General features: G+C 37.2%; 1 protein-coding gene across 3 annotated transcripts in view; it reads right to left on the minus strand.

The window, feature by feature from the left end:
* The window catches only part of Eip78C (Ecdysone-induced protein 78C), a 141,821-nt gene that overhangs the window by 23,160 nt on the left and 92,378 nt on the right, over positions 1–26,283 (minus strand). For all 3 annotated transcript variants that reach the window (XM_069131210.1, XM_069131209.1, XM_069131206.1), the window contains one exon: positions 8,177–8,301. In XM_069131210.1, the coding sequence (XP_068987311.1) occupies positions 8,177–8,301 (125 nt within the window). The remainder of the gene's footprint in view (positions 1–8,176; positions 8,302–26,283) is intronic.

The following is a 26,283-nucleotide window of genomic DNA, read 5'->3' on the forward strand; positions in this document are numbered from 1 at the left end:
CAAATGGACGCATTACCATTGCGAGTTGATTTATTAAACATTGGCTTATTGCGGGTTGTTTACGAGTTGACTCATTGAACATTGGCTTATAATTTTACGCTATGTTTACCGAGTTGCGCGAGATAAAAACGAAAATATGTATAATATGTCTTTGAACTATAAATATTCAAGCAGACGATAATTCTCTTTTTCTCTTCCTTTCCCGTTTACGAAAGTGAAAAATTATTTCGAAGAAATGTTCGTTAAAATTAATTCCACTGTTTATTTATTATATCATATAAATTAAATCATACGTTAATAGAGATTTATTTCCTCTAAATATTATTTACCAACGTTGTATTTCGTATATTCTGTATACTTTTTAAATTCCAGTTCTTTATACAGTTCATTGAATTTCCTAAAGGCGCACAGTTTCGTTAGCAATTTTATAAACATGAAATAAATCTTTTTAGCTTGGCCTTTGTACTTTTATTACGTTCCGTATCTATGCTAGCCAAATTGATAAAAATTCCCAGAAAACCTACAAAAACTGGAATCTCGAAAGATTCGAACTGGCCTTTTTCGTTCGATGAAATTCTCTTCTCTATTTTCTATGGAGATTTCTCAGTTTCTTTTTCGACGAAATCACACATCGATATCGCGGAAATTCCTGAAAATTCCCTTCGATAAAATTGATGAAATTTTGCGCCTGTACATTGAATTGATTAGAATTCACAAACAAGTACTGTTAAATATAAAAATACAATTAAGTCGAAGACATATTCGAACGTGTATAAAATATACGTAAAACGTGCACTGAACGGTCAATAAAGCGTTAACGTGTTGATTTCAGGCTAGGCATATAAATTGATCCTTCGAAGAATTTCGATAGAAGCGAGTGAGTCAGTGGAACGATGCATAATAAATCAGACTTAAAAGAGGCGAATGCGCCTGGCTAGTAGAAAGGCTTAAATTTAATCGGACAGGACGCAGAGGACCATTTGACCTCCGCGAAATTCGTTTAACCAGAGCTGCAAATTGGAAACTTGGTATTACATGCAAATTCAAAGCGCTTTAGACTATTCGATTAATTAATTTTCGTTGCGTATTTATTATCGGTATTAAACGATGAAATTATTACAATAACGATGTACGAATTCAAGCTCGAGGTCGATTCTCGTCGTAATTAGGATGCAACAGAGATTTCGCAAAATCGATATTCCTTCGTATCTCATTACATTAGAAACATCGACGGATGTTAATAAGAACGAGAACACGTTTTCACGTTAAACGCACGTTTGTTCTCGCATAAAATGTCCTGTCGCAATTTTCCGCTTATATTTAATTTATGTCGTAACTTTCGATCTCACCATACATTTTCCTGTGATTCGCGAAATTGTAACACGATAAAAACAGCAAAAAAGCAAGAGGCGGGTGGAGCAACGAACGTGTATTCGTTTCTAGCCAGGAAATTGGCTTCGTCGTATTGGAAGCGTCTGCATGTTCCTATAAATCTCTGTTCATAAGTTGAAATTGAAGTTAATTCAGTAAAATCATTAGAAGATTATCAAAAACACGTGTTTAGAATTCTTCTCTGATCGTGAACCCGAGGATTATAAAGGACTCGTATATTCGTATTATAATTAACGATTTCGTTAATTGCATATAATTATATCAAACATTTTTCTTCTCCTTATTCGATTCGCTGCTTCTCTCACTGCTTCAATTGATTTTGTCTATTCAAACCAATTAAAGATTCGTTATTATGAATGGTTCTATTGATCCAACCAAGCAAACACAAACGAGGAAGTTTTATAGACTCGATAAATTGACACGTTATTTGTATAATTATGCAACGAAGATCGTCTTCAAGGCAATAATTAAAAAGGAAGACAGGCTTCTGTATACAAGTAGCGAGGTGAAATACCGAGGTGAAGACAACTCTCTAATTATTTTGAGCAGTGTAGTTGTCGTTATTTGATTCTATCGTTATTCTATAAACGATTCTACAAATGGGATCCAGACTTCGTAGAAATTTTTCTATCCCTAGCCAGCTCGCTACAATTCTTTTGACATCAGAGAATTCTGAAAACCAACGCACGTAATTCTCCGTTAATTCACTACCAAGCTCGTTAAAATGACGGGTTGCATTTAATTGTATAACTGCTAAAAACATGCAAATACTGGTGACAAAATTAATGTTGACTGTTACTGAAATGGAAATATAATTACATTTACCCACCTATACATTTTCATTACGTATAGTACAACGTACGTGTTTCGATATATACTATGAATCGATTGTTCTAACGTTAACTTAATATACGTAGACAAAACATTTCCATAACTCTTGCGAACAATTCCTTCAAATCTTTACCAAGTATTCTCTTACACAAATACAAAATTCCAACCTATTGATCATTTATCTCACGATCTAGATTATCACGTTTCATGTATACAAAGCCAGTAGATGTCTTAATCCTAATGATCGGAAATGTTCAGATACACAAACTTGCGCACTGTGTACGTACATATGTTTTATGTATACAAATTCAGTAGATATCCTGATCCTTCTAATCAGAAATGTTCATATATATATATATATATATATATATATATATATATGTAGTTGTGCATTATGTACGCTTATACGTTTCATACATACAAACTCGCTAGTTATCCTAATCCTCATGACCAGAAATGTTCATATACTGTACACAGTACGCACATATGTGCTCGTGCAGCTCGTCCATGTATCGGTGGGAGCGCGAGAATGTACCAATTCACCGTTAACCATGGCCTTAGGGCTTCCGTGTTTCAATCTGAGCAGAGGAGTACCGGCGGATGTGCATCTCGCGGCAAGATTAAGGCACGTACACATCGCGCGAGTCTGGGCCTCGTGAGTGCGCTTCCTCGCGAGAATATACGCTCCGCCGGAAGATACGAAACGAACCAACGATTTCTCCGAATCGTTAGGTTTTCTCCATCTCCGTGTCCCTCTGTGCTAGAGAGGTTCGTCGATGAACGTCCCAAAGAATTTTCGTATCGTTCGATATCGCTGGAAAGTGGAGCTATCGGCGAAAAGACGAGCATCGTGTTATACAGGCTGTTTCAAAATATATTGCATATACGTAGCGGACATTTACGTGGCTATTGAGATTTATTTTTCTTCAATGTGTAGGCGTGGTTTAATTTTTCGATGGAGACGTTTGTACGTGGGAAACAAATGCACGATGAATGTATTTATGCAGGCGTAGATTGATCCCACGCATTTTCTAAACGAATTTGAGATTTTTTTATGGGTCACATGGCATAAGTTTAATCATGAAAATAGACTTCATCGTGTAATCTAATTGTCAAAAGAGCCTAGATCGGTGGAATCGTAATTACCGGTGGATTAAAATTATTATTAGAAAGATCTGAATGCAAAAGGTAGCGAATATTAATACTAATCCATAAATGTATAGTGTTTTCGACGACTTACAAAACGATTATCTCTTTATCCTCGAAATTTTCTGCATCTCTGATTTCACGTATAAAAAGTAGGTATTTTCGATTCTTTATGGGAAATTTGACAGGCTGATGTTTTAGAAAATTCAAATCCACACGACTGGATCTCACAAAGTTATGAATAAAATTTCTAGATGTCGGGGAAATGATGGAGGAGGAATGAAAGGCGGATGACGTATTATAATGATAGATACGATGACGACATGACTGCTACCTACTGCTAACGTAATGACTGATATCTTCGTGGTATTCTTACTTTGTTACTGGCAGGGCTTTTATTAGGAGGACGATTAAATGTAATTTATTCGTTTCAACAGTTACGTGTTTGCAATGGAATTTCGTTGAGAAGGAATTGTGAAAGAATGGCGAAGATAAAAAAGCAACGACAAGGTAACAATATACGGAATAACTATAGCTGATCAGATTTGTTTGTATTTTCGGCGTTAAATTGAGAGTAGAAGATCAAAGTTTCTAGATAATTTGCGTTTAGAATGAAATTACACACTTGTTCACGTTACACAGGTTGGAATTTCTCGTCTTTCTACTTGATACATTCTTTTGTGATTTACCATTAATCCTTCACACAGTGTAACCAACAGAGACTCAGGCAAGCTGTTAAATATAGCGTACTATAAATTTCACATCTTAAATGTCATCATTAAACTGTGTATTTTTATGCGTTTATGGGAAGTTTGAAGGCACAGAATGTACGCAAAACGCAAAGATATTTCAAATATTCAAATCATAGTATTCGTTATAATATTTAGTAAGTAAAACAATTATGTACCTAGGTTCTATTTTTTAAATTATACTCATAAATATTGCAATCTAGTCATTATATGTAACGTTAATTATTATCATTTATTTTCTACAAAAAGATGATTAGTTTTAAAGTCGTTCATTCTAAATTCTTCGTTACTTTATTATATCATCAAAAGATTGCAACGAAATTCTCCAAGCTGATAGGAATTTTCTTGCGCTCAGCTGTCAGACCAATGAAAATATTTTCGATATTTCAAATTTTAGAGAAAATATATTACTGAATTAATAGGATATCACGGCCTGGTATCATATAGTTATCAACATTCAGGCTTCCATTTTATATCTTATATCTTATCTCATATAATATATTCTCGTATAATATATTTCGACGAAGTCAGCGTCAGTGTGTCATTTCATCCGTAATTAAGCTAGCCGCAATGTTGATGAAACGTCGGAATAAATTTTGCAAAAGTATACAGTTTATATCATAAAGCTTCATTTTTGGATACAAATATGATAATAATTTTTAGAAGCGATTAAATTTGTATTATAAATCTCGCGAAAATGATGGTGTTTGTAAAGAAAACAAAAATTCTGTATGTTGTAAATTATTGAAAGTTGATTTTAAATTACTATAAACTAAATAGATAAAATCTATTTTGAAAAATACCAGTTTTCCGTAATTTTTTGAAATGTTATCTTTCCCGAGTAAACAAATTGCAAATAATAATTAAATTGATAAAAAGTACGAGGTAAGAATATGGTTATTAGAAAATTACAAAATGCAAATATTCTTAGTAAAAGATAGAACAGTAGAAGCAAAGCTATACTTACTCAGGAAGTATAGAATAACCTTGGAATTATTGATTGCCCAGTGACATTGACACTGATTAGCACTTAAAGATCGTCCACAGCTTTCTTCTATTATTAGCTGATTATCTGATCAATTAAAACATCGTGTCTATTGGAAACCACTCTCTAAAATAAGCCCACGGATACTCTAAATATTTCCAAAATACTCGTATTCTGACATTAGTACGTTTCATTCGCCAGGCAAAGTACATTCTAACACTTGCAAAACGCGCAAACAATCTTTAAGAAATTAACGCTCGAAAACCTTCTTCAGCCACAGTAAAAATGACCGCATAATAAGAATTCGCGAACAATCGCACAAAATACCAGACTTTATCTGTACGATAACAACGACGACACGGTAATAGCGCGGAAATGTTTCCTATTGTTCTTCCTGCTTAACGAATCGCCTTCGTTTTTCATTTTCAACGCATAAAAGACACGCGTAATATATCTTCCTAATTTCTTCAGGGACAAATTTATTAATTTTTGAAAAATATAGTTACTTATACTCTTCCGAGGAACGCACGTGGCGAGCGGATATTGACGTGGTTCAGTATATGTCTGAATATTTTTACGATGTCAAGTTTCACCATCGTTTAATTTATCGCTTACCATACCGAAAGCTATGTACGTTGAATAAATTGAATTTTCCTAGTAATTAGACTCATCGTTCTACACAGCCGATAAAACTATGACGAGAAATATTGGGTTGACAACTAAGTGATTGGGGTTTTGTCAATACCACCTAATGACAAAATCCGCAATCATTTAGTTGCCAACCCAATATACAGGGTGGTTGGTAACTGGTGGTACAAGCGGAAAGGGGGCGATTCTACGCGAAAAAAGAAGTCGAAAATATAGAATAAATATTTTTTTAATATTTTTCTTTCTTAATTTTTCCATCGAGATAACGATCTACAGTGAGACCCGTTCTAACGAGACGTGATAAAGTGCACGCGTACCGAGCGAAAATTCAAAGTCGATTTTCTCGAAAACAAAGCCTCAAACGAAAAATTTTTATTCTATATTTTCGACTTCTTTTTTCGCGTAGAATCATCCCCTTTCCGCTTGTACCACCAGTTACCAACCACCCTGTACAAGGCAACGATCTCTCAAACACCATAATGTTCGAATAAAGTTACTGTGATCCGAAACGTGTATTCTTACATTATTAGAATTTCTACGTTATTAGAATTTGAAATATATTTTGAAGTAAATAACTCAACAAGAGGATCATCTATCGATCATGGCAATATCTTTTGAATGGAAGAGTATACATATACGTACCCAGTATCCTTATCCTTTAGTTAGTTATCCTTTAAGCGGTTAAAGAAAGAAGGAAGGAAGGAATAAAAATCAGTAGAACACGAACTTCGTCGCGGAAAACGCGTATTGCGAATTGCACGTTCGCGAACGTAATGAAATATTATCGGCACGCCTTGAGCGCCGTTAACGATCCATAGAGGCCGATGGGTTCCCGATCATCGACTTCTTTCGCAAACCGTCGATGCAGGGACAATTCGTTTCTCTTCGATAGTCGCGATCGACCATCTTGCCAACGTTAATTATACTCAAACGTTAGTGAAGATATATGACGCGGGCGATTAATAACGATCCTAGACAATGCTCAATTTATGGCTCGTAGGAGACAACGCTTTTAACGACATTGGTACGCCCCGTTGCGAATGCTGCTCGGTGGATCATGGTCTTCCATCGTTTTTCATGGAATAGGTACACTGGAATATCCTTTTTACAGCGATTGCCTATGGAGAGGTATTTGCGTTAAGTTATTGGCTTGTCCCATCGAAAACTTCTTCGTTTCTCGGTGTTTTAAAGGGCTTGAAAGGAGGACGATGAAATTGTTTAATTTCCAAATTTTCAAATTCTCCAATATTCGAATCTTCGAACGGTCGAACGTACGGATGACAACTGAGAAACTCGGTGTTCGTGAGAAGCACGAAGATATCGACCATTCTGAACCTTCGAATCCACGATATAACGAGAGTACCTTTCGTCGAGAAATGCGCACCTTGTAAGGTTCGATAAAATACGAGCGATCATAGGCGTCGTATCTTGTCAGCTATAAATTCGCTACCTCGTGTCGATTTGTTGGTCTCTCAGTTCGTTTGAAAGTCGATGGCAATAGGATGAGAGTGTTCCTTCCCTTCCGAAACGGAGGATTCGCGGAGAAAGGGAGAAAATAAGCGAAAGTAGTAATTGAAAAACGAGGCATGGGTTAGCTAGAAAGAGAGGGAGAGAGAGAGGAAAAGAGAGAAACGAATAAACGAGAAATGGAAATAGGAGAAAAAGCGTTACACATAGCAGAAAAAGGAATAGAACGGTAAGGAGAACGATCGAAAGTAGTCGATACTAGCAATGCACAGACACATCGAGGAGGAGAAATGATATTTACAACTGCGATAATTTTCCCACAGGAAGCGATACATCGAAGGCGATCTTATACGAATTATACTTCGGGATAGAGGAAAGTTCAGTGCATACGATTATGTTTCTCGGTGTAGAAAGTTTCGCGAAGAGCATTTCTCGCGTTGTATCTTCTCGTACACGATGCAATATATCACCGTGCGATAGTTATCGCGAATCGATAAAATTTACGCGAATTTCGTCTCCGACATTACGGTTCTCGAATTTTAACGTTTTAGAATCGTCTCGTGTTCGACTTTTCTTGACTTTCAAATTATCAAGTATCGAATTTTCAAGTATGAAATTTTCTGATATTCAAGTGTGAAATTTTCTAACTTTTAAATTTACAAGTTCCCAAATTACGAAATATCCAACTATGTAAATATTCAAATCTCTGAGTATTCAAATTCTCGAATATTTAAGTTTCTCAAATTTCCAAATTCTAAGGTTTTTTAATTCTCGGATCCTCAAGATTTTACAAATCTTTGTGTTGTTAAATCCTCGAAACTTTTAACGCTCGAGTTCCTAAATTCTCAAATTTCACGACTTTCGCATTCGAAGAATTGCAAATTATTTAACGTTTAAACGTCCAAACTTTCGGGAAGACCAAAGCACAATTATGAACGTGATACGTTGTCATACTCACTTTGCAGCCCTCGCAGCTGGTTACGCCGTAATGATAACCGCTCGCTTTGTCACCGCAAACTCTACAGGCCACGAAACTCTTCGCGGGCGTCGAACTGTTCGAATCGGCAGCCGCGTAATGTTGCTCTGGAAAACAAAGCAGACAGAGCTACGTTATGTAACGTGATCGTCATCCGTAAAACTAGGTAAACGTTCTGCCAAATGTATCTCTATTCCTTCTTGGAAGGAAGAAATCTATACGAAAACTTTGTCTATAATGATCAGAAACAAATTGCACAGAGTACACGATGATTTATTTCATTTATTTTAATATTTTATCTAATATTTCATAGCAATTCTGACAAATCTTTCATATATTTCCACCTACCTTTTATTCTATTCAGTTTTAACGGCGTCGGCTATTGTAATCGTTGAAATGAAATTAGAGCTTGTATCGCGATAATTTAATATAATAGCTTCCTGCTCTGTTGTACAATCCCCTTTTTATCAGAATCAAATAATTCAATAAATTGTAGATTTTTCGAAGCATTTAAGAATTCTGATTTTTCCCAATTAAACATAAAAAAATATCTGCAAGTACTTAAAAAACACATGATAACATTTATCTGAAGTATACACAAATGCTTAAAAATATTCTTGTTTCATATAGGTCGCATATAATTCGCGATCGAAGCATAAAAACAGCTTACGGATCGTAATGTGTCGTGCAATGTTATGAATTAAACATAAGCAGGATAGCATCGTTAATTATCCGTTGTTTAAGATATCATTAGCGTGGAGTCGAGCATTAACATTTAACGATACAGTTGGACTAATTGTGAGTGGTTAAACGAAACGTAATAAATTTTCTCGCATTAACGTCATATCATTATTTTCGGACTGGAATAGTCGTATCATCTCCTCCATATCGTAACCTCGTTTCACTGGAAAATATATCTATGTAATCCAACAGAGAAGGAGGTAAGAAACATTCTTATATTCTCTGATCATCGATTCAATACGTTCTCCAAACGAACCTCATCGAATCGCTCGTAAACATGCTTCTCAATGTCGAGTTTCCACGCGATCATCGCCGATTCGAGCGCAACGGACGAGATCACGGCTCGCCTTCCTTCTTTCTAACGACCAAAAAACGAGCACAAAGCGCGTGGAGCTAACGGAATCGCTTCTCGATGGAAATGGTCACGCGTACACAGACTCCAGGGAGAAAGAACGGGGGAAAAAAGGGCGACTATCGGTTCTAGCCAAATAGAGTCGAACAACGGCGAAACGAAGATAGACGCAGGGAAACAGCGAGAAATACAGAGATAAGGGAAGTCGCACGGACAAACGGACTAGGAGAAAGTGAGATGAATCGACCAGATACAGACATTTGAGATAAACGCGAGAAATAAAGGACAATTATACGAGCAACGGACGAGTCGCATAGACAAAGAAGATGAAAAAGAACAGGATAGAAGACTGTTAATTCTAATCAAATAAAATCGAAAATTAAGGGAACACAGACAAACGGGTAGCAACAGACGGAATGAGAAAAATAGCAAACGTCCAACAGACGGAATGAGAAAGATAGCGAACGTCCAACAGACGGACGAACGAAATAGAAGGAAACACAGGGCAAGGTAAGAGCAAGAGAAGGGAAAAACAGGACGAAGAACCGAATCAATTCTATTCGAATAAAATGGAACACCGATCAAACAAAGATAAAAATACGAGATCAGAAGGAACAACAAAAATACCGGATACCGCCAGACAGGCTAAAATAAGGGAAGGCCAGGATTAAAGAAGAAAAGGAGAAGAAATATGTTGGAAGAGTATGTACAAAGAAGAGTGGCGTCGTGTCAGGACGACGATGGTACGAGAACCACGTTCGTCCGAGGCACGGGCTGGTTTCTTCCATTGGACGAGGAACAGGCCCGTTGCATCCATAATGCAACGACGGTCGGGAACGCCACCGAGGAAGGGAACAGGCTGCTGCTCCTGCTGGCGCGAGGCTCGCAGCCACACGCGGTGGTTCGTGTAACGGAAAGCTCGCGTCACCGTTACAGAGAGAACACACCACACGACCTAGGGAGAACAGCGAGAGGAAGAACGAGCGGACGAGACGAGCGGAGCGAAGAGGGAAGGAAAAGAAAAAGGAAGAGGAAAAAGGCGAAACGGGGCCGTCCGCAAAGGGAGTGCACAGGGAACCGTATAGGAGTAGTCCGCAACATTACATATACCGTTGGACTCTCGTGAAACCCCTGCCAGAAGACGTGTCGTTACGTGGCCAGGGGTTAGACAGAGATCGATAGACAGAGAGAAAGACTGATGAAAGGAAGATGGCGGCGAGAAGAAGCAGCGACGATGGGAAGGATGGATAGGAGAAGTACGCTGTGCAAAAGGGAGCAAGAAGAGTATAAGAGACCGAGCAAGGAGCAGTGTAGTTGATCGTAGCGTCTGGAAACGGGGCCCGATCGCCGGCACTGTACCGCCACCGATGCGATTTTATGAAGCCCGTAACGCCATCGAACGGTACCGAAATTTTTCTATCGCGACAAAGACAATCACGGGAAGGACAATCACAGTCGAGCACGAGTCCTTCTTATTGGAAGTGCAATTATATCCATTCAAGTATAAAGTATGATAAGGGTAAAAATATGTTTTATTTATTATTCGTCTGGAATCTACATAGTGCATCTACGTTTGCAGGAATTGAAACCCAATCTGAAATTGATTTATCCTTATGAACATGCAATTGTGCGATTTTAGAAATCTGTAATTAAGAAACAACTCGTCTAACGCATTTGATATTGGAGATTTTGAACGGAACTCTTCCGAATGATTCCGAAAACTTTTTGGATTTGTAATAAAAAAAATACGCGAAAGTAATCAATCTAGGAATAAAAAAAGGAAAAAGGAACTTTTTGGACAACTTTTTTATTTGAAAGTACGCCACGGCGTGCGCGGTATGTCATCCGTAATAATTTTGATGCCGGATGACCATGTGACGTATCGTGTATGTCATCCGAGTAAAATAGCGTTTTAGCTAAAATTTCAAAAAGATAAACGCGCAGGAGGTAACGATATTTATTTCAAGACTGAGAAAATTATGTAACTCGTATACAATTGGTATAAACGTGATTTATACTTGCAAACTAGAACAGACACAGGAAAAGTATAAAAATTTAATAAAATATAGAGATACATTTATACATATGGTTAAACGAAAGAAAAATTGTTTAAAGTAATACGAATCTTAAATGATCCTCGCGATAATTTTTGGAACAGCCTTCCAAATATAAACTTGGATTATCTCCGCAGCCAGTGTAAAAATAATTAATACTTTTCCGTATCCCTGGAGTTTTTCACTGAAAATACTGATAACATACGTGTGTTGTCGTTAAAAAAAATTATAAAATAAAAATAACTTTAAAAAACTAACTTTACGAAGATCGCAGTAAATTTTCACACACGTCGATTTTCTGGTTTTATCGTCACCTTACGATTAAACAGCGGAATATTGATCAGACGTAATTGGAAATGGAAACGATCTATCAGATTTAAAGAGGAATGTTTAGCCGACAAGTCGAAGTTTCGTGGAAGGTAAACGTAGCAACCATCGAGACAAGCTATATTTTACTATCCTCGATACTCTAATACTATGGTAAGCGATATTTCCAAGATTTTAAAGAACTCGAAAAAATACAGTGGATTACAAAAATTACACGAAAAAGAAAAAACGAATACAAATTTTCACTCGATCGATCGACAACGTACAAACTACAATTTTTAAATTATTTCTTTGGAAAAAATATAGCAAATGATCTTCTACGTTCTTCTCTTCTCTGTAAGCTTTATTACAGATCTTTATTTATTTATTCTCTTTAAGCTGTAAGAAGATAGTAAGCTCGACGTATTCAAGTGTTGAAAACTGTGCAGTAGTCAAGGCGACCCTGCCTAATCAACGGTGTGTGTATTCTTAAACGATCGAACTGCCGTGCCAACACTCTCACACGTTCGCACGCCGATACATTGTAATTTATCGCGGTCCCGGATGGTCTGTAATTTCCAGGGACGATGGCGGAAGTGAACGCGCCACACCGCGCACGTAATGACGTATACTACACCACCGGTGAACCGAAGTTTTTCGGTGCTTCTTCATGGGAATTCGTTAAGGCGTACCGTATTAACGACGCCTTAAACGGTCGTGCACGAATAAATTTTCCCGCGTACCAAACTTTTTACCAGCGAGCTCGTTTCCGTCTTGGAACAACGAGATTCATCGCAGCCGAGCGTTCCACGTATGCAAATTAGACACGAAACGACGCTATCGTATTTCCCTACGTTGCATGTACTTTCCGCTGTTTTAATGCTTTTTTCCTCCCATCTTTTTGCCCCTTCCCCTTCCCACTCCGATTATATTTGACAGAAGTGGAAGGATTTAGCCGAATTGATTCTCTTTGCGAGAGGCAATTTGATTTTGTTTTTTAGCTTTTATAGAGATTTTTACCGTGAATTTTACTTAGCTCGTGTACACTGTCGTTCAAAAATACACGGACACTCGTTTATGTCTGACAGACTGTAACTTAATTGCTAAGATGGAAACGGGAAGATCCGGAACGATTTTATCCTTCGTTAAAATTGTCACGTAACGTTACAATGAAATTTTAGCTTATATGTGTTAAGTGCGCGTTTCGGAGCTGTTTTATCGTTTAAAAAGATCACATTATTCTTAGTTTATATACAGGGTGGTTGGTAACTGGTGGTACAAGCGGAAAGGGGGTGATTCTAAGCGAAAAAGGAAGTCGAAAATATAGAATAAAAATTTTTCGTTTGAGGCTTTGTTTTCGAGAAAATCAACTTTGAATTTTCGCTCGGTACGCGTGCGGTACGTTATAACGGATCTCATTGTAGATCGTTGTCTTGATGGAAAAATTAAAAAAAAAAGAAATTAAAAAAAAATTTTTATTCTATATTTTCGACTTCTATTTTTGCGTAGAATTACGTTACCAACCACCCTGTATAAAAAAAGAACTTTAGAAAATATCTGAAATTTACATTTTATGTGCTATACGTATGCATAAGCCTATCAGAAGTTTGAAATTTTCTCAGTTTCGTTATCCAGGTGTGTAATTAGCGTCGAATTCTTAAGAAACAGGTACTTTGTTTCCATAAATTCGCTTATTGAAAGGAAGTAAGTACTGGAGATTTCAAGGAAGATTTTGAAAAGTACTTGTTACTTTCCATTTAGTTAAAAGAGATAGTTTCGAGTTAATTGATGTGACTTTTGAACGTTTCACACATCTGTCGATTCTATAGAAAATTAGTAGATGTTACTTTTGGCCATTTGTTCGCTGTCAGTTCATATATTTTAATAATATTCATGTATCATGTAATATATATAAGAGAAAGCATAGGAGAATCAAATAAAGATGAGAATTACTGTTAATGAATTAAATAAACTTTCCTTACGCATGCATGATTGATGCATTCAATCTTTGTATAGCTAATTAAAAAAATTGGGAATCAGTGCATTTTATTGCTTAAAATAATTTCTTCTATCTATTATATTATGAAATTCTAAGAAAAACTAATCTAAGATCAACTCTATTTTTAGATATAAAAAATTAAATGCTTGAAGATTTCTAAATTCGAATTCAATACGAAATCTGTTTAAATTTAAATATAAACTACACCCAATACGAATGAAAGGCTAATTCACATTGCTTTTGTAGCACTGAAATATGCATCGCAAGAATTCTATTTCTATTTCAAGAATTTATCGATCGAATATACATAAATATAAATACCTAAGTGATAACATGTGGCACATAATAAATTGAATATATTCGAAGCAATTTCTAAAGATACAAAGTACATTATCTCAAACCTACTGGACAACAAATTCTATCTTTCATCGAACTTTCAAGGAAGACAAAACAAAGATTTTGAGTCGTTCAATTTTTTTCTATATTTCACAAGTTTGATCGCAGATATTCGTACATTTATAGGAAACTTAATGCTAGAACAACCAACGTATACTTAAACATACCACGTACAAATAATTATCATGAAACCGGCGCGATGCTGATAGAAGGGAATATTTCGGGCTACTTTTACAATTTTAAATTACTGTTGATCGGATGACTCTGCGATTACAGTTTCCACCGAGAATTTCATTCCTGCAATCATAAATATTTATAGAAATATATTTGTGGTCTGCTAATATATTTTTCGGCCAAGGTTTTTCGCGAATGCCCATACGATCCCATAGGGTTTTCACTCTGTTTTGCCGAGTGAAATATCCTCGGATGTTCGCGGCCACGTACTGAACGTCCATCAATTCAAGGTACTCCCGTGAGGAGAAAGTTGGTTCGGCCGAGCGGAATTTATAAGCAGAAATAGAAATTGTGCCTCTGTTCCGCGGAATATTACCGAGGCCTGGGGTGGTAAGTGAAATGTTAAACGCTGTATGATTACGAACTCAATGTACGACCAACTATAAAAGATTTACGGTCGCGATACACAGCTACAAACATCGTGGGTCTCCCCCGCGTGAAAGTCGACGGAGAAAACGCGACGAGCGCAGATAAGACGCTGCGCGATTCGTCGTCGTGACCAGATGTATCGATTGCAACCGCTTCATAGGCGAAACTTATCTTCGGTATCTTTTGATTTGCCGCAGAAGCGAACCTTACGTAAGTGGATGAAAAGTATCGCCATTGTTTAGAGTTTTATGGTATTTTCTTTGGACGTAGATTGGAATTCCATTTGCACGTACATGTTAAGTTACAAGTAGATCGCGGATGTTTCTGCATTTGTGAGAAAGCAGAAGCTTTAGAAATCCACGGAATTCATATTTCATCGTTAGACTGCTGCAGACTTTTCACTTCGTGGCAATTTATATTTTAAATGTCCATTCGCGAGATTCGAGATAATTGACGTTTCTGATAAACGGAGGATATCGACCAACAACTGTAATTTAATAATTTAATTTAAACGAAGAGAAATATAATCGATTAAAGTATCGTTCGTCCAACGAATTAATTACGATTCTGAATAAAAAATCTTGAAACACATAAAACACTCGTAATGTGAAAATGTAAAACTACGAAACTCTTCGTAGATCAAAGGATTATCAAGCGTAGAACGAAATTCAAATAGGAAGGATATTGTTGAAGCTGTGCGTTTACTCGATTCAATCCAAATTGACGTGATTAACTATTCAAGTCATTTCCTCCGCTATGTGCCAAACAAATTATGGTCAAATAATTCGGAACGAACGACACAAACAACGAATTAAGCTCGTAAACCGGGCAACTTACAATTAGTCATTGGTTAAGTAAATTATTTGTCTTCTCACGCTGCACCCGAACCTGGCCAGCGTCGCACTGTTTCCAGCGTCAACAGTTGAAAAACAGAAAACACGAGGATCCGTTACTCTGTTTCCGTTTCTGCCGTCGCAAAAACTTCTGCCATCGCAACGTGGACGATCAATGTTCCTACTTCTTTCACGTTTTATCTACCGTGATTGGCGCTCACAGAAATTTATCGTCTATTTGACAGCGAATAATCATCGAACCTGATACTCAACGTTCATCGAACACCGATGCAGTCCGGTGTTATTCGTCGATGAAAAATTTATGTTATTCGTCAATTTGTTAATCCAACCCTGGAAAGTTAATCCTGAACTGGAATAAGCGATAAAATAGTTAGTAGCTCTATCTGCTACGCTTTCTTCTTATACGTTGTATCGTTATAGAGCGACGAGAAACGGATGTATATCGATTGGAAACTTTCGACGAGGACGCACGTGTCGCGTCATTCATCGACTTTTGTCGTCGATCGTTCTCAAGCGAAATATTATTATTTTCTCGGACACATACGCCTGGCAAACATCGGTCCGACGTATTTTCCTTCGTTGGGAACGTGATACATAAATTTCGCGAGAGTGTGACTTGCATATATTATTCAAGAGCGCTTTGAGCGGCCGTGTTCAAAAGCTTGCTCGGAAGCCAGTCAGCAAAGTAAGCTCCCTCTGTTCTCCTTCCTTCCGCGCCTTTATCCGCGTTCCGTTCCTCCCTTGTTCCGTTCATGATCTCCGGTTTGTATCCTCGAAGTAGGTCGTGCTACATAGAATCAGCAAACTTCAGTATTTTTCAACGAGACTGCTAGTTCATCGTACGTTGGCTCGTGTACTTCCGGGAACGAATATCACGTTTGGCGGCTGTTATTCGCCTTCAGTTCAGAGTTATTAGCGATGGAGTTATTGAACGGTCTTCGAGAGGTTCCTTTGTGAGGCGCACAGGAGATTAATCTTCGGGGAGAGTTTAATTAAGAGTCGTGTACTCGTTTATTTTTCGTACGGGGAATTCTGTTAGCTAAATAAGTTGAGAATGTTACAGCGAGTTTATTCTTTGTCCACTTTCGCGTTCTTTATTTTATAAAACATTGGAATTTTCTATTATTCGAGTTAAAGTCATATCGATCGGGTCCATAGATTGGAAAGTAAAGAAGGTGAGTTTAGAGAATGATACAAATTTTTGGATTATCTGTCGCTCGAATTTTGAACTGTCTATGCTGATATTAATGTTATGAATAAATCGTACACTAAAATTTTTCATTGTGTGGTGTGTGTGTGTGTGTGTTGAAGACCGAATAATAATATAATAACACGCTTCATAAATCGTGAGCATAATTTTCATGACGAATACCACATGCAAAAATTTCTACAAAAGTTGGTCCTTGAATTTGACCTACTTTTCAACTTACAATTGTTTTTATGTCTTTGTGCAAGCTATTCCAAGTGATCATACCAGTACTATAAACTATTCAGCGACAAATATAGAGTGTTCTGAGAGACAAGCAAAAAAAGTCAATTTTGCTGTTTTAAATAAATTGCACGATAAATGCACGTTGGTATTTTTATAAAATTAGAGATTTAGAAAATTTGGTTAAAAAGAAGATTAGACGCTTCTGCAAAAGTTGTCTTCCCAGACAAAAAGCTTTCCTGAAGTTTCCGAAAAATACGAAAGAATCTTTATTGATGTGCGTTCTAACTCTATACATACATATATTCTTAAAATATTCAAATATTCCTTCGTGTTTACCGAGAGTAACGTTAAAACCTAGAAATTAAATCTATAAAAACTATTTCTGTCGTGTTACGTTTCTCTTGCAACGATAAATGCAAAATTCTCGAAATAATATTTTCATTTATTGCCTGAAATAACACAGATATCCGATGTTTATAGAACTAACGAAACACCCTGTATATCGAACAATATCTTCTCAGCAGAAATCTCTCATAACCAGAGGCTAGATTAGACTTTCATATCAACTTCAACTTTGAAAAAAAAAAAGAAAAAAGAAGAAGAAGAAGAGAAAAGGAAAGAAAATGAATAAAGTTGGGAAGAAATTTCCACGTTACGTGAGAATGCTGCACAAACAATCAACAATCTGTCGAAAGGCAATTCGTGGAAAATAGAAACACGCGGCTTGATTGACGGTGGGTGTAACTAGCGAATAGGCAAGAAAGCCAGACAGGATTTCCTGGCTGCGGATCAACGCCTCGTTACATTCTAATTCATTACATAATATTATAGTGAATTAGATGCAGAAACGTAACTTTAATATGATAAATTCCGATCGGCCCGATGCGATATGATTGCACTTTCACGAGCCAGTCTCTTAACTCGTTCCACATTATACAATTACGTATTACGTGTGTCCAGGATTACGTGAGTGGCATATCTCTGCCGTTCAATTTCACCGAGTTTTTCATCGAGATATCGAAGAAGTTTGTTTATTTCAATTCCTTTTTACAACTTCGTGTATACAGAGCGTCGCATCCGTTGTATATATATCGTTCAACAATAGCTGAAAGCATCAATCGACGACCAATTATAATTAGGAGCCCGTTTCAGCGTACGTGTTCCAAGATCTAATGGACGTATTTAGATTGCGGTTTCACGTACAACGTCAGCCATACAACATTTGACAAAGGCACATAATTTTGCATTAAAACGATGTTTGAACGTCGCAGAGTTTCCGAGGACACGCGGAAACATTTACGTGGAAAAAGTGGTTCCAGATCTTTTTTGGTGTACGTGATCCATTAGATCGATGCTTTCTAAATTCTATGTCAAATTATTACAAATGCTTCTTCGAATGAACCTTCTCTATAATTAGACACACACACGAACGTATTATTCTCTCAGCTTTTGCTTCTTCTCGAACGTTAAATGCTACAGGATTAAAGTGTTTGGGTTAAATAAAGGTGAAATATATTCGTTGTAAAAAATGTACATACGAAGATACTTCTGCGTAACTAAAATTCGATTACTGAGAAATATTCTTCAATATGCATTCTCTCAACAAGAGTTCAAAATTTCCTTAGCAAAATCCCATTTTTAACGTACGTACAACATACGTATGCGCACGTACGTACGTATTCGAACTCGAATATGCTGCAAATTTGGTATACTGTTAAGTAAAATGTCATGTCTTACGCTTGTTGAATTTTCATCCTAATATCACCGATTTCCAATGTAATTAAAAAGATTATGTAGTTGCATTGAAGAAATCAAAATCAAAGACCAAATCTTGAATTTGCTATGCAGGACTCAATGCGTTGAATCGCCGTGTACAAACACGTCTTCAACACACACATTTGTTACGAACGATTGAAAAATCATATCGGACACTATCATCCTGTACATATAGTAAAACGTAAAACTTCAGTGTATCGATTATTATATTTCCTCTCAATCTTCCAAACGAACGGTCCAAAAAAAAAAAAAAAAAAAAGAAAAAGGTACATTACACAATTAATCACAATGATCGAATTTCATTCAAATCTCGATGTAGCAACTGTACATTCTATATACATACGTACGTAGTTCATCATCGTGATCGGGAAACGGTCACAACCCGCGAATCATCAATTATATACTGAATAATCAAAATATCGTATAATGGTTTGTAAACGAAAGGTTGGCCATCAATAGAGGTCCAGCCTCCGCCGAACAACGAAATAAAACTGGGAAATTATTAATCGGACGAAGTTCAGGTCGGGTTTTCAAACGTTGAACGTTGAACGCTCGGCCTGGACTGGCTCGTTTTAATGCATATTCGATGTCGAGCCGAATAGCTAGCTGGTGCACGAGGGTTACACACATCGATTCGTCGGGTCGTCGTCGCCCTGGCGTGTAATACCGACGATTCGCTTGCTTGTTTACCAGCGCCGGAAACTGATGTATTCTTGCAAGTACCAGCTGCTTCCTGACGCGGAAACACTTCTCCGGCAAGTGTACGCCGTATAATTCTTCCCGTACGAGCACAGAGGTTTCGAGTTTTCGAATGTACCGAAGTCACGTTTTCGATGAAATTTCGAGCGGTTCGACAGTTGATTTGTTAAACTCGTAATTTCGAGTTTCCAAACGGACCGAGTCTCGTTCTCGGGGAAACTTCTTTCATTTTAAAGCTACTTTATCAAACTTTTGATTTTTAGTCTTCGATGATGTATGGCAATTATCGATAGTTGGTCGATTTTGTATCGGAATGACCGTCATGGAACGTCGCCAGTCTGCGTCTGCATTTGAATCTACTTGTAACGCCTGTTGTTCCTGTGAACTCTATTTTTGACTTAGACTTGAATATGCTACGAGTCTCTTCTCCTGGCTTCCATTCCTCTTTCATGATCGTGGAAGATGTACGAAATTTGTAATTCTCTGCGGCGAGACGCTGACTAATGAGAAATTAATTAGCTTCTCGAACAGTGGCAAAACTCGCGAACAATAACCTGTCTAAGTTGTTACCGAGAAACAGCGAAAATTCCAAGTTAGCGCGGCTACGAATAAAAATAGACGAAATAAGAAAGAAAGTGTCTGTAGATCTTAATTTCAAAAATATCGAAAGGTAACATCGATACAGGAGCGGATTGATACGGTGAAAGTATTTGGACACGGATAAGGCTCTTTCAATTCAACCATAAAACACTCGTAAAATTGTATACGCGTACTAATGAATATCAATTTGAAGCGGCGGTATATCGAGTAATATTATCTGTCTCTATCAATATACTAATAATATAATAATACTACTAATATAATCTTTTTTTATCAAAATGTATTTTCGTTACGTACCACATTAAAATTTAGCAACACTGTTCGTCGTGTGCAAATTTAATTGAATTTTCTGTAAAACGTACGAATTAATTAGTCACGATGAATAATTAGCAATATACAAAATAGGAGATTTATTAATTCAAATAATATTAAACGAAACAATAAACTAGGATATCGCTCGTACTCGAACATTGACTCCATGACTCTCAATTATCCATACACGTATTTATAAATCTCTAATGTTTTAAACATTGAACGTTACTTATCTATGGAGCTAATCAATTTTTTCTATCTAATCTCACGCTAACATACATTATATTTCCGCACGAACATACAACACGAGATTTAAAAGAAACATAAGATTCATCGTGTTGATTTGTTCATAGAAATTTTAAACTATTAAAAATATCTCACCAAAGGAATTATGTATAACAAGGATGCGACGACTCGATTAGTTACCTTTTCTTCCGCTTAAAGAAAAAGATTGTTTAATAAGTTTAATTTTTTTGAGTAAACAACACGCTAGTAACTTGATTACATGCTCAATTGCACGTAAAAATTTAAAAGTAAAACTAGCAAATTGGAAGAATACTCAAACTCAAATGCTCAGCAAGGTATGAAAATGTTACAATTGTCTTTATTGTTAACAGTTTAATCTCTGCCAAAGTTCGCTCCATATTAACATTTTTTTTTAAGATATTAGTCGCTGAATTTTCTTTGTACTTTACATGTATTACATTTACAACTTTTTACGAAATTCTTACAGTACCAAGAAATTGACAATTTCAGTAAGTGCACATACATCTACATCAACTACTATTGAATCAGAGTCAACAAATTCTTGAAATACTAACTACATTTGTTGAATTTCCTTCAAATTGTAAACTTTCTTATACAAATAAAAATATTCTTCGTCCCTCAACTTCCTTTCCTTCACTCTCTCTTACAAATTCCCCTGAAATCCAAAAATATTCTTACGTAAGGCCATTAGGTAAACATCTATCTTATAGACAAATATATCTAAACAACAAAAGATATAACACGTTTGGTTATTTTGGTCTCTTTTAACCATCGATTGAAATCTTCTTCTTAAATCCACTTAATAGCTTTTGTTTCCATTACTAATGCAACGTACGCTGTACTTTTATTATAAGCGCTAATTGTCTGAAGTTTTTTCTAAATCAAGCACGGAAGGTTTACACGTTCGTTCATCTAATTTAAATGAATGTTTCATCCGCAGTAGCGAACGTGTTAATCGCTTCGATCTTCTATTGTTTAGAAATATCCGATAGGTGTTTTGATTAAATCTAATAAAATCAACGAGCCGATTTACCTATATCAAAGTTACATATACTCTGCATCGCTTTACTATTTCCACCACCTTCGAAGAATGGACGCTGTTTATTAGAAACGATATCATAACACGTTCGACGAGCGCTGTCTTAATTATCGCAGAACTCTCATGATGCGATTACGCAACGAGAAGTGAAAGTCGCCCGATAATTGAGAGCGCGGGGCGCGGTGCACGCCTCACAGACGTCGAGATTTCTCGTACAAGTTCGACCTCTTCGTCGTAGCTCCCTGCAACGGCAAAGCGCTGCCGGAAGTGAAGCGAAATTGAGATTTCGCCGGTGCAGCCGGAAAGCAGCTTTCGCATAAGCGCGTAAACACTCGTACGTATTATACGAGACAATGTTCGAAAAGTACGTTTTATAGAACTCGAGTTCCACGAGAGAAGCTTTCGATGTTAACCCTTTGCGGACTAACAAGACGATACTTCGTAAGATCATTTTCTGAAATATCCAATTTTCCTGACGTTTATCTCGAAATTTATTGGAAAACTGGATCTCGTTACGAATTGTTCGAGTAGTCAGTATCTCGCGAGATATCAATGACGAAAAAAGACGAGTCGAAAGGATCGTGCGCTTATAAAGTATTGTTATAAAGACTGATTTTTTTTTTTTGTGGAATAATTATTTATTACTATATGGAACGATTATTATATGGTATAAGACATACTAATCTGCCGGAATTATCGATTCAATAGCAGAAGCGAGCACGGTCGTCTCAAATTGCAGCTACTGCTATTAAACCGATAATTCCAATCTGTGATCACCGATCAGACTAATTATAACGTTTCTAATAGCGAAGACCAGAGGAATGGGAATATCGGGCGCGCGAGGCGCAGACGGAAGTGAAACGAAATGAAACAGGCGCGTAAATATCTCCCCTGTTCCTTTCTCGATTTTATTTCGTCTGGCTAGCAGCAAGTCCACGGGACTTATTCGTCGCGTTTCCCGGCACTTAAGCGTTTTATTGTCGACCGTCACGAGACTGATGCGCGATTGGTCGCTGGCCAATAAAAAGAAACGTTCCTGCGAGTCAGACGTTCGGAAAACTTCTTTCTACCGTAGGGACGCGGCGCACGGCGATTTTGCTTTTCTACGGCGCCATTGACAAATATTTTTTTTGAATTTTTGAAGCGCAACCAATGAATTACCGTGCCTCTTCCGCGAGTTATCTTTGTAAACGACCGATCATCGTCCATCGTCCTCTCTTCTTCTTCCTCCGCCTTTTTTTCTTCTTTATACTTAACGACTTCTTTCCTCTCCTTTTCGTGCAAATGGAACTAGGATATTCTGTCAAACGCTAATAAAATACGACTACTTATTCCAAGACGTTGGAGCGCTCGAACTACGGCGGAGAGTGCACGTGGAATACAATTTCCTTTGCTCGGTCGTGGCGATAAAGAATTCCAGGTTGAAACTGGACGGAACACTGAATAAAATTTAGTACAGTAGCTTCTTTGACGCGTTTGTGCATATTCCAGGTACAAAGATGGACGTGTTTGTTTGCGTGTTGCGCTCGTGGCGGCTTTCATACGGGTTTGTTTGTCCTTTTCTCTGTTTGCCTCTTTATTTTCATACCTTCGTGCCCCTTTTCTTCGACAGTTCTCCCCTGTTTTTCATTTGTTCGCGCTCCTCCACTTTCCCTTTCCTTCTTCCTCTTGCCCCGTCTCGTGTCGACCGCTTTTCTTTTGCAATCGCTTACCATTCTTATTTCTATTCTACTATTTTACTTTCGTTCTGTCCCGTTGATTCTCCCCGACTTTCCATCCCCTTTATACTCTTATACGTATACTTCCGCTTATGCGGCCACTTTCCTGCCTCCTTGTTTGTTTTATCGCTCGCTTCAACCTTCCTTCGCTTTGTATTATTTTCCCTCCGTGGCTTTGCCTTCCCTTTGAACGTTGTCGTGAATATTCTCGGGCCTTTCGTGTTACGAATGAAATTGTATTACGTTATTTTTATATACCCATTAAGAAACGTAAATTAATCGTAGTAAACAGTTAGGATTGTTTAATAAAGGAGATATAAAATACAATTTTATAAAGGCTACAGAATACTTGTATCGTTTTCCATGAATTTCTCTATCGTATAATCTTCTTTGTCGTATTTTAAACAATGTTATGCTACACATATTTTGTGCATATTTATTTCATTACGTTTCTGTTATTTTACTTTATGAACTTTCTTTTATTTATATCCACGATTCTGTTTATATTGGTCACGCATTTTCTATTCCCTCTTTTCTGTCTAATAATGTATTTTGTTCGATCTGCCCATACGCTACTACTATACCTTTATTTCTCCTTTATTCCATTTCATTTTCTCTTCGTTTATACTCACAATTTCTCTCTTCCTCTTTTTTATCTTTTCACCTACTTCCTTTGCCACTTGCAAGCGCCTTTTATCTCCTTCCCCCGTTCTTTAATCCCATCCTTCGCTTCCACTCACATTTTTATTTCCTATTCTCTTATCAATTCACCCCATCTACCCTCCCAAAGATTTCTTCTCTCCTATTATTCCTTTCTTCTTTCTCTTTCCCTTTCCTACTTTTTGTTATTTTAGCAGCTCGATTCGGCTGTTAGTTTCCACAGAGCGGAGCAGATCAAACAACGAAGATGTAAAGATTCTGAAGAATAGCAGCGGTCAGGCACCCGTCGGTAAATTAAACTATCCTGAGGGACCTAATATAATCCCTAAATGTTGCCTGTGTTTCTCTTACCCACCTACACATTGTTCTGGATGGCTTGAAATCGCGAACAGGTTTGGCGCACGCCAACCGGAGATAGGGCACGTTGTCGAATACAAACGGGCGAAAGGCCCCCGGCGTTGTGTGCAGCACAACGAATGCAATTTGCCGGCGCCGCGTTTAATTACACCTGAGGCGGTCACGGGTCAGCATGGAGAACGCGCGGACACGCTTCTGCCATTGAACCGATCGCCTCTCCATTTCAACGAGAGTTCCTCGTGCTCGGTAACCGGTGGCCACGCTCGATTACGTCGCCTAGAGAATCGGCCATTTCCTCGTTTGAAAAGTGAAACGATCGTCCTGTTTCATCGTGGACAGTTTTTCGGGGGCGCGTTTACTCTTTTGCACGGTGCTGCTGGCGTATCGATATAATAAATAAAAGAGAAATATAGTAATTACGGAAGAGTAACGCGTGGAATTTTAAACCGTGTGACTCGAGCATCCGCGGATTTCTTCTTTCTTTTTTAATTTTTAATTTTGTTAAACGCGAAAAAGTCGATGAATGGATGATGGACAGATGAAATTCTGTAGCTTGCGTTTGTGATGTCTACGAAGTAAATATCGACAGAGGCAAACGAAACCGGGTAGAATTAAAAAATTAGTTTTTCATTCGAACGATTCGCGTCGAAATTCTTATTATAATATGATTATAATATATATTATATATAATAAATTAAATAATATAAATAATATAAATTAAATAATATAAATCGTTCCGCGTTATACGCACGAGGAATCGTTCAAAATAGAGTTACCCGAAAACATTTCGCAATTTCATATCGTGTCGTATAGAATAAATAAGTACAACAAATTGATTCTCATTTTCGAGATAAAAGAAGCGTCATTCTAAATAAAAAAAACCAGTAACATATTCGTCAAATATCATAAGCCTGAATATTCTTAAATTACCTTGTTCTAATCGTTTTGCTAAAAATAGAAAAGCAATAAGAAAGCAAATAATAGAAGAACGACCTTTCGACGTAAATGAACGTTTATACGACAGATTTCCAGTTACTAGAAAACCTCGTGAAGTGACTTACGTATATACGTATAAGAATCTACCAGAGAGAGAAAGAGAGAGAGAGAGAGAGAGTAATAAAACCACTGATTATTAAAATAATAATTGCGCGGTACACTTCTCCTCGCATGTACATCTCTCAAAACGTCTCTCAAGCATTTTAATTATGTCTAAATCTCATATTCTTCGTAACAGTCGCCGAGATTCCTTCAGAGCCCATTTCATCTTGTACCTCGCTATCTTAACGTAATACTCGACGTATTTCTGCTTCCTTCTTATTTAAGGATAATAATAATCGCGTACTCTCAGCAAACGTGCAATTAGCTACCATATCACTGGCGAAAGAATGATTCGACGTTTAAATATATTTAAGGACTGGAGGCGAATTATATTCCGTTCGTTCAGCTTCACGATGTCGGAGAAACGTAAACGAGACGATAAATAAGGCGCGGTTAATCGATGGTGTAACAGACTTTGCGGACGTAATTAATCGATACCAACGATGCTTAATTAGAAATCCTCTGAAAAACATTGCGCAGTACGTTCAGGAGAAAAGTCGTTAAGAAACCTGCAAGGGACATTGCTCGATCGATGGTGGAATAAAAATCAGGCGAGTGTCGAAGAAAAATGTTGTTTACGATTATTTTAGGAGGCGTATCTGATATATTTTTGTGAAAAACGGTTAGCTAGCGCCAAGTGGGAGTTTTCCTATAATACACTTTCCATCGATCCACCGTTTGTATATTTCGCCTTGAATATTGCAGACGAAACACGAGAACGCTTTTACTGAATATCGATAACAATATAATATTAGTTAGAGTTATATAAGAACGCCTGACGACCGTTTATTCATTATGTCACCTGCAACTTGTGGTTTCAGTATTG

This window comes from Bombus flavifrons, chromosome 2 (assembly GCF_040668555.2).
Source record: "Bombus flavifrons isolate JBK064 chromosome 2, iyBomFlav1_principal, whole genome shotgun sequence".
In the NCBI taxonomy this organism is placed as follows: Eukaryota; Metazoa; Arthropoda; class Insecta; order Hymenoptera; family Apidae; genus Bombus; species Bombus flavifrons.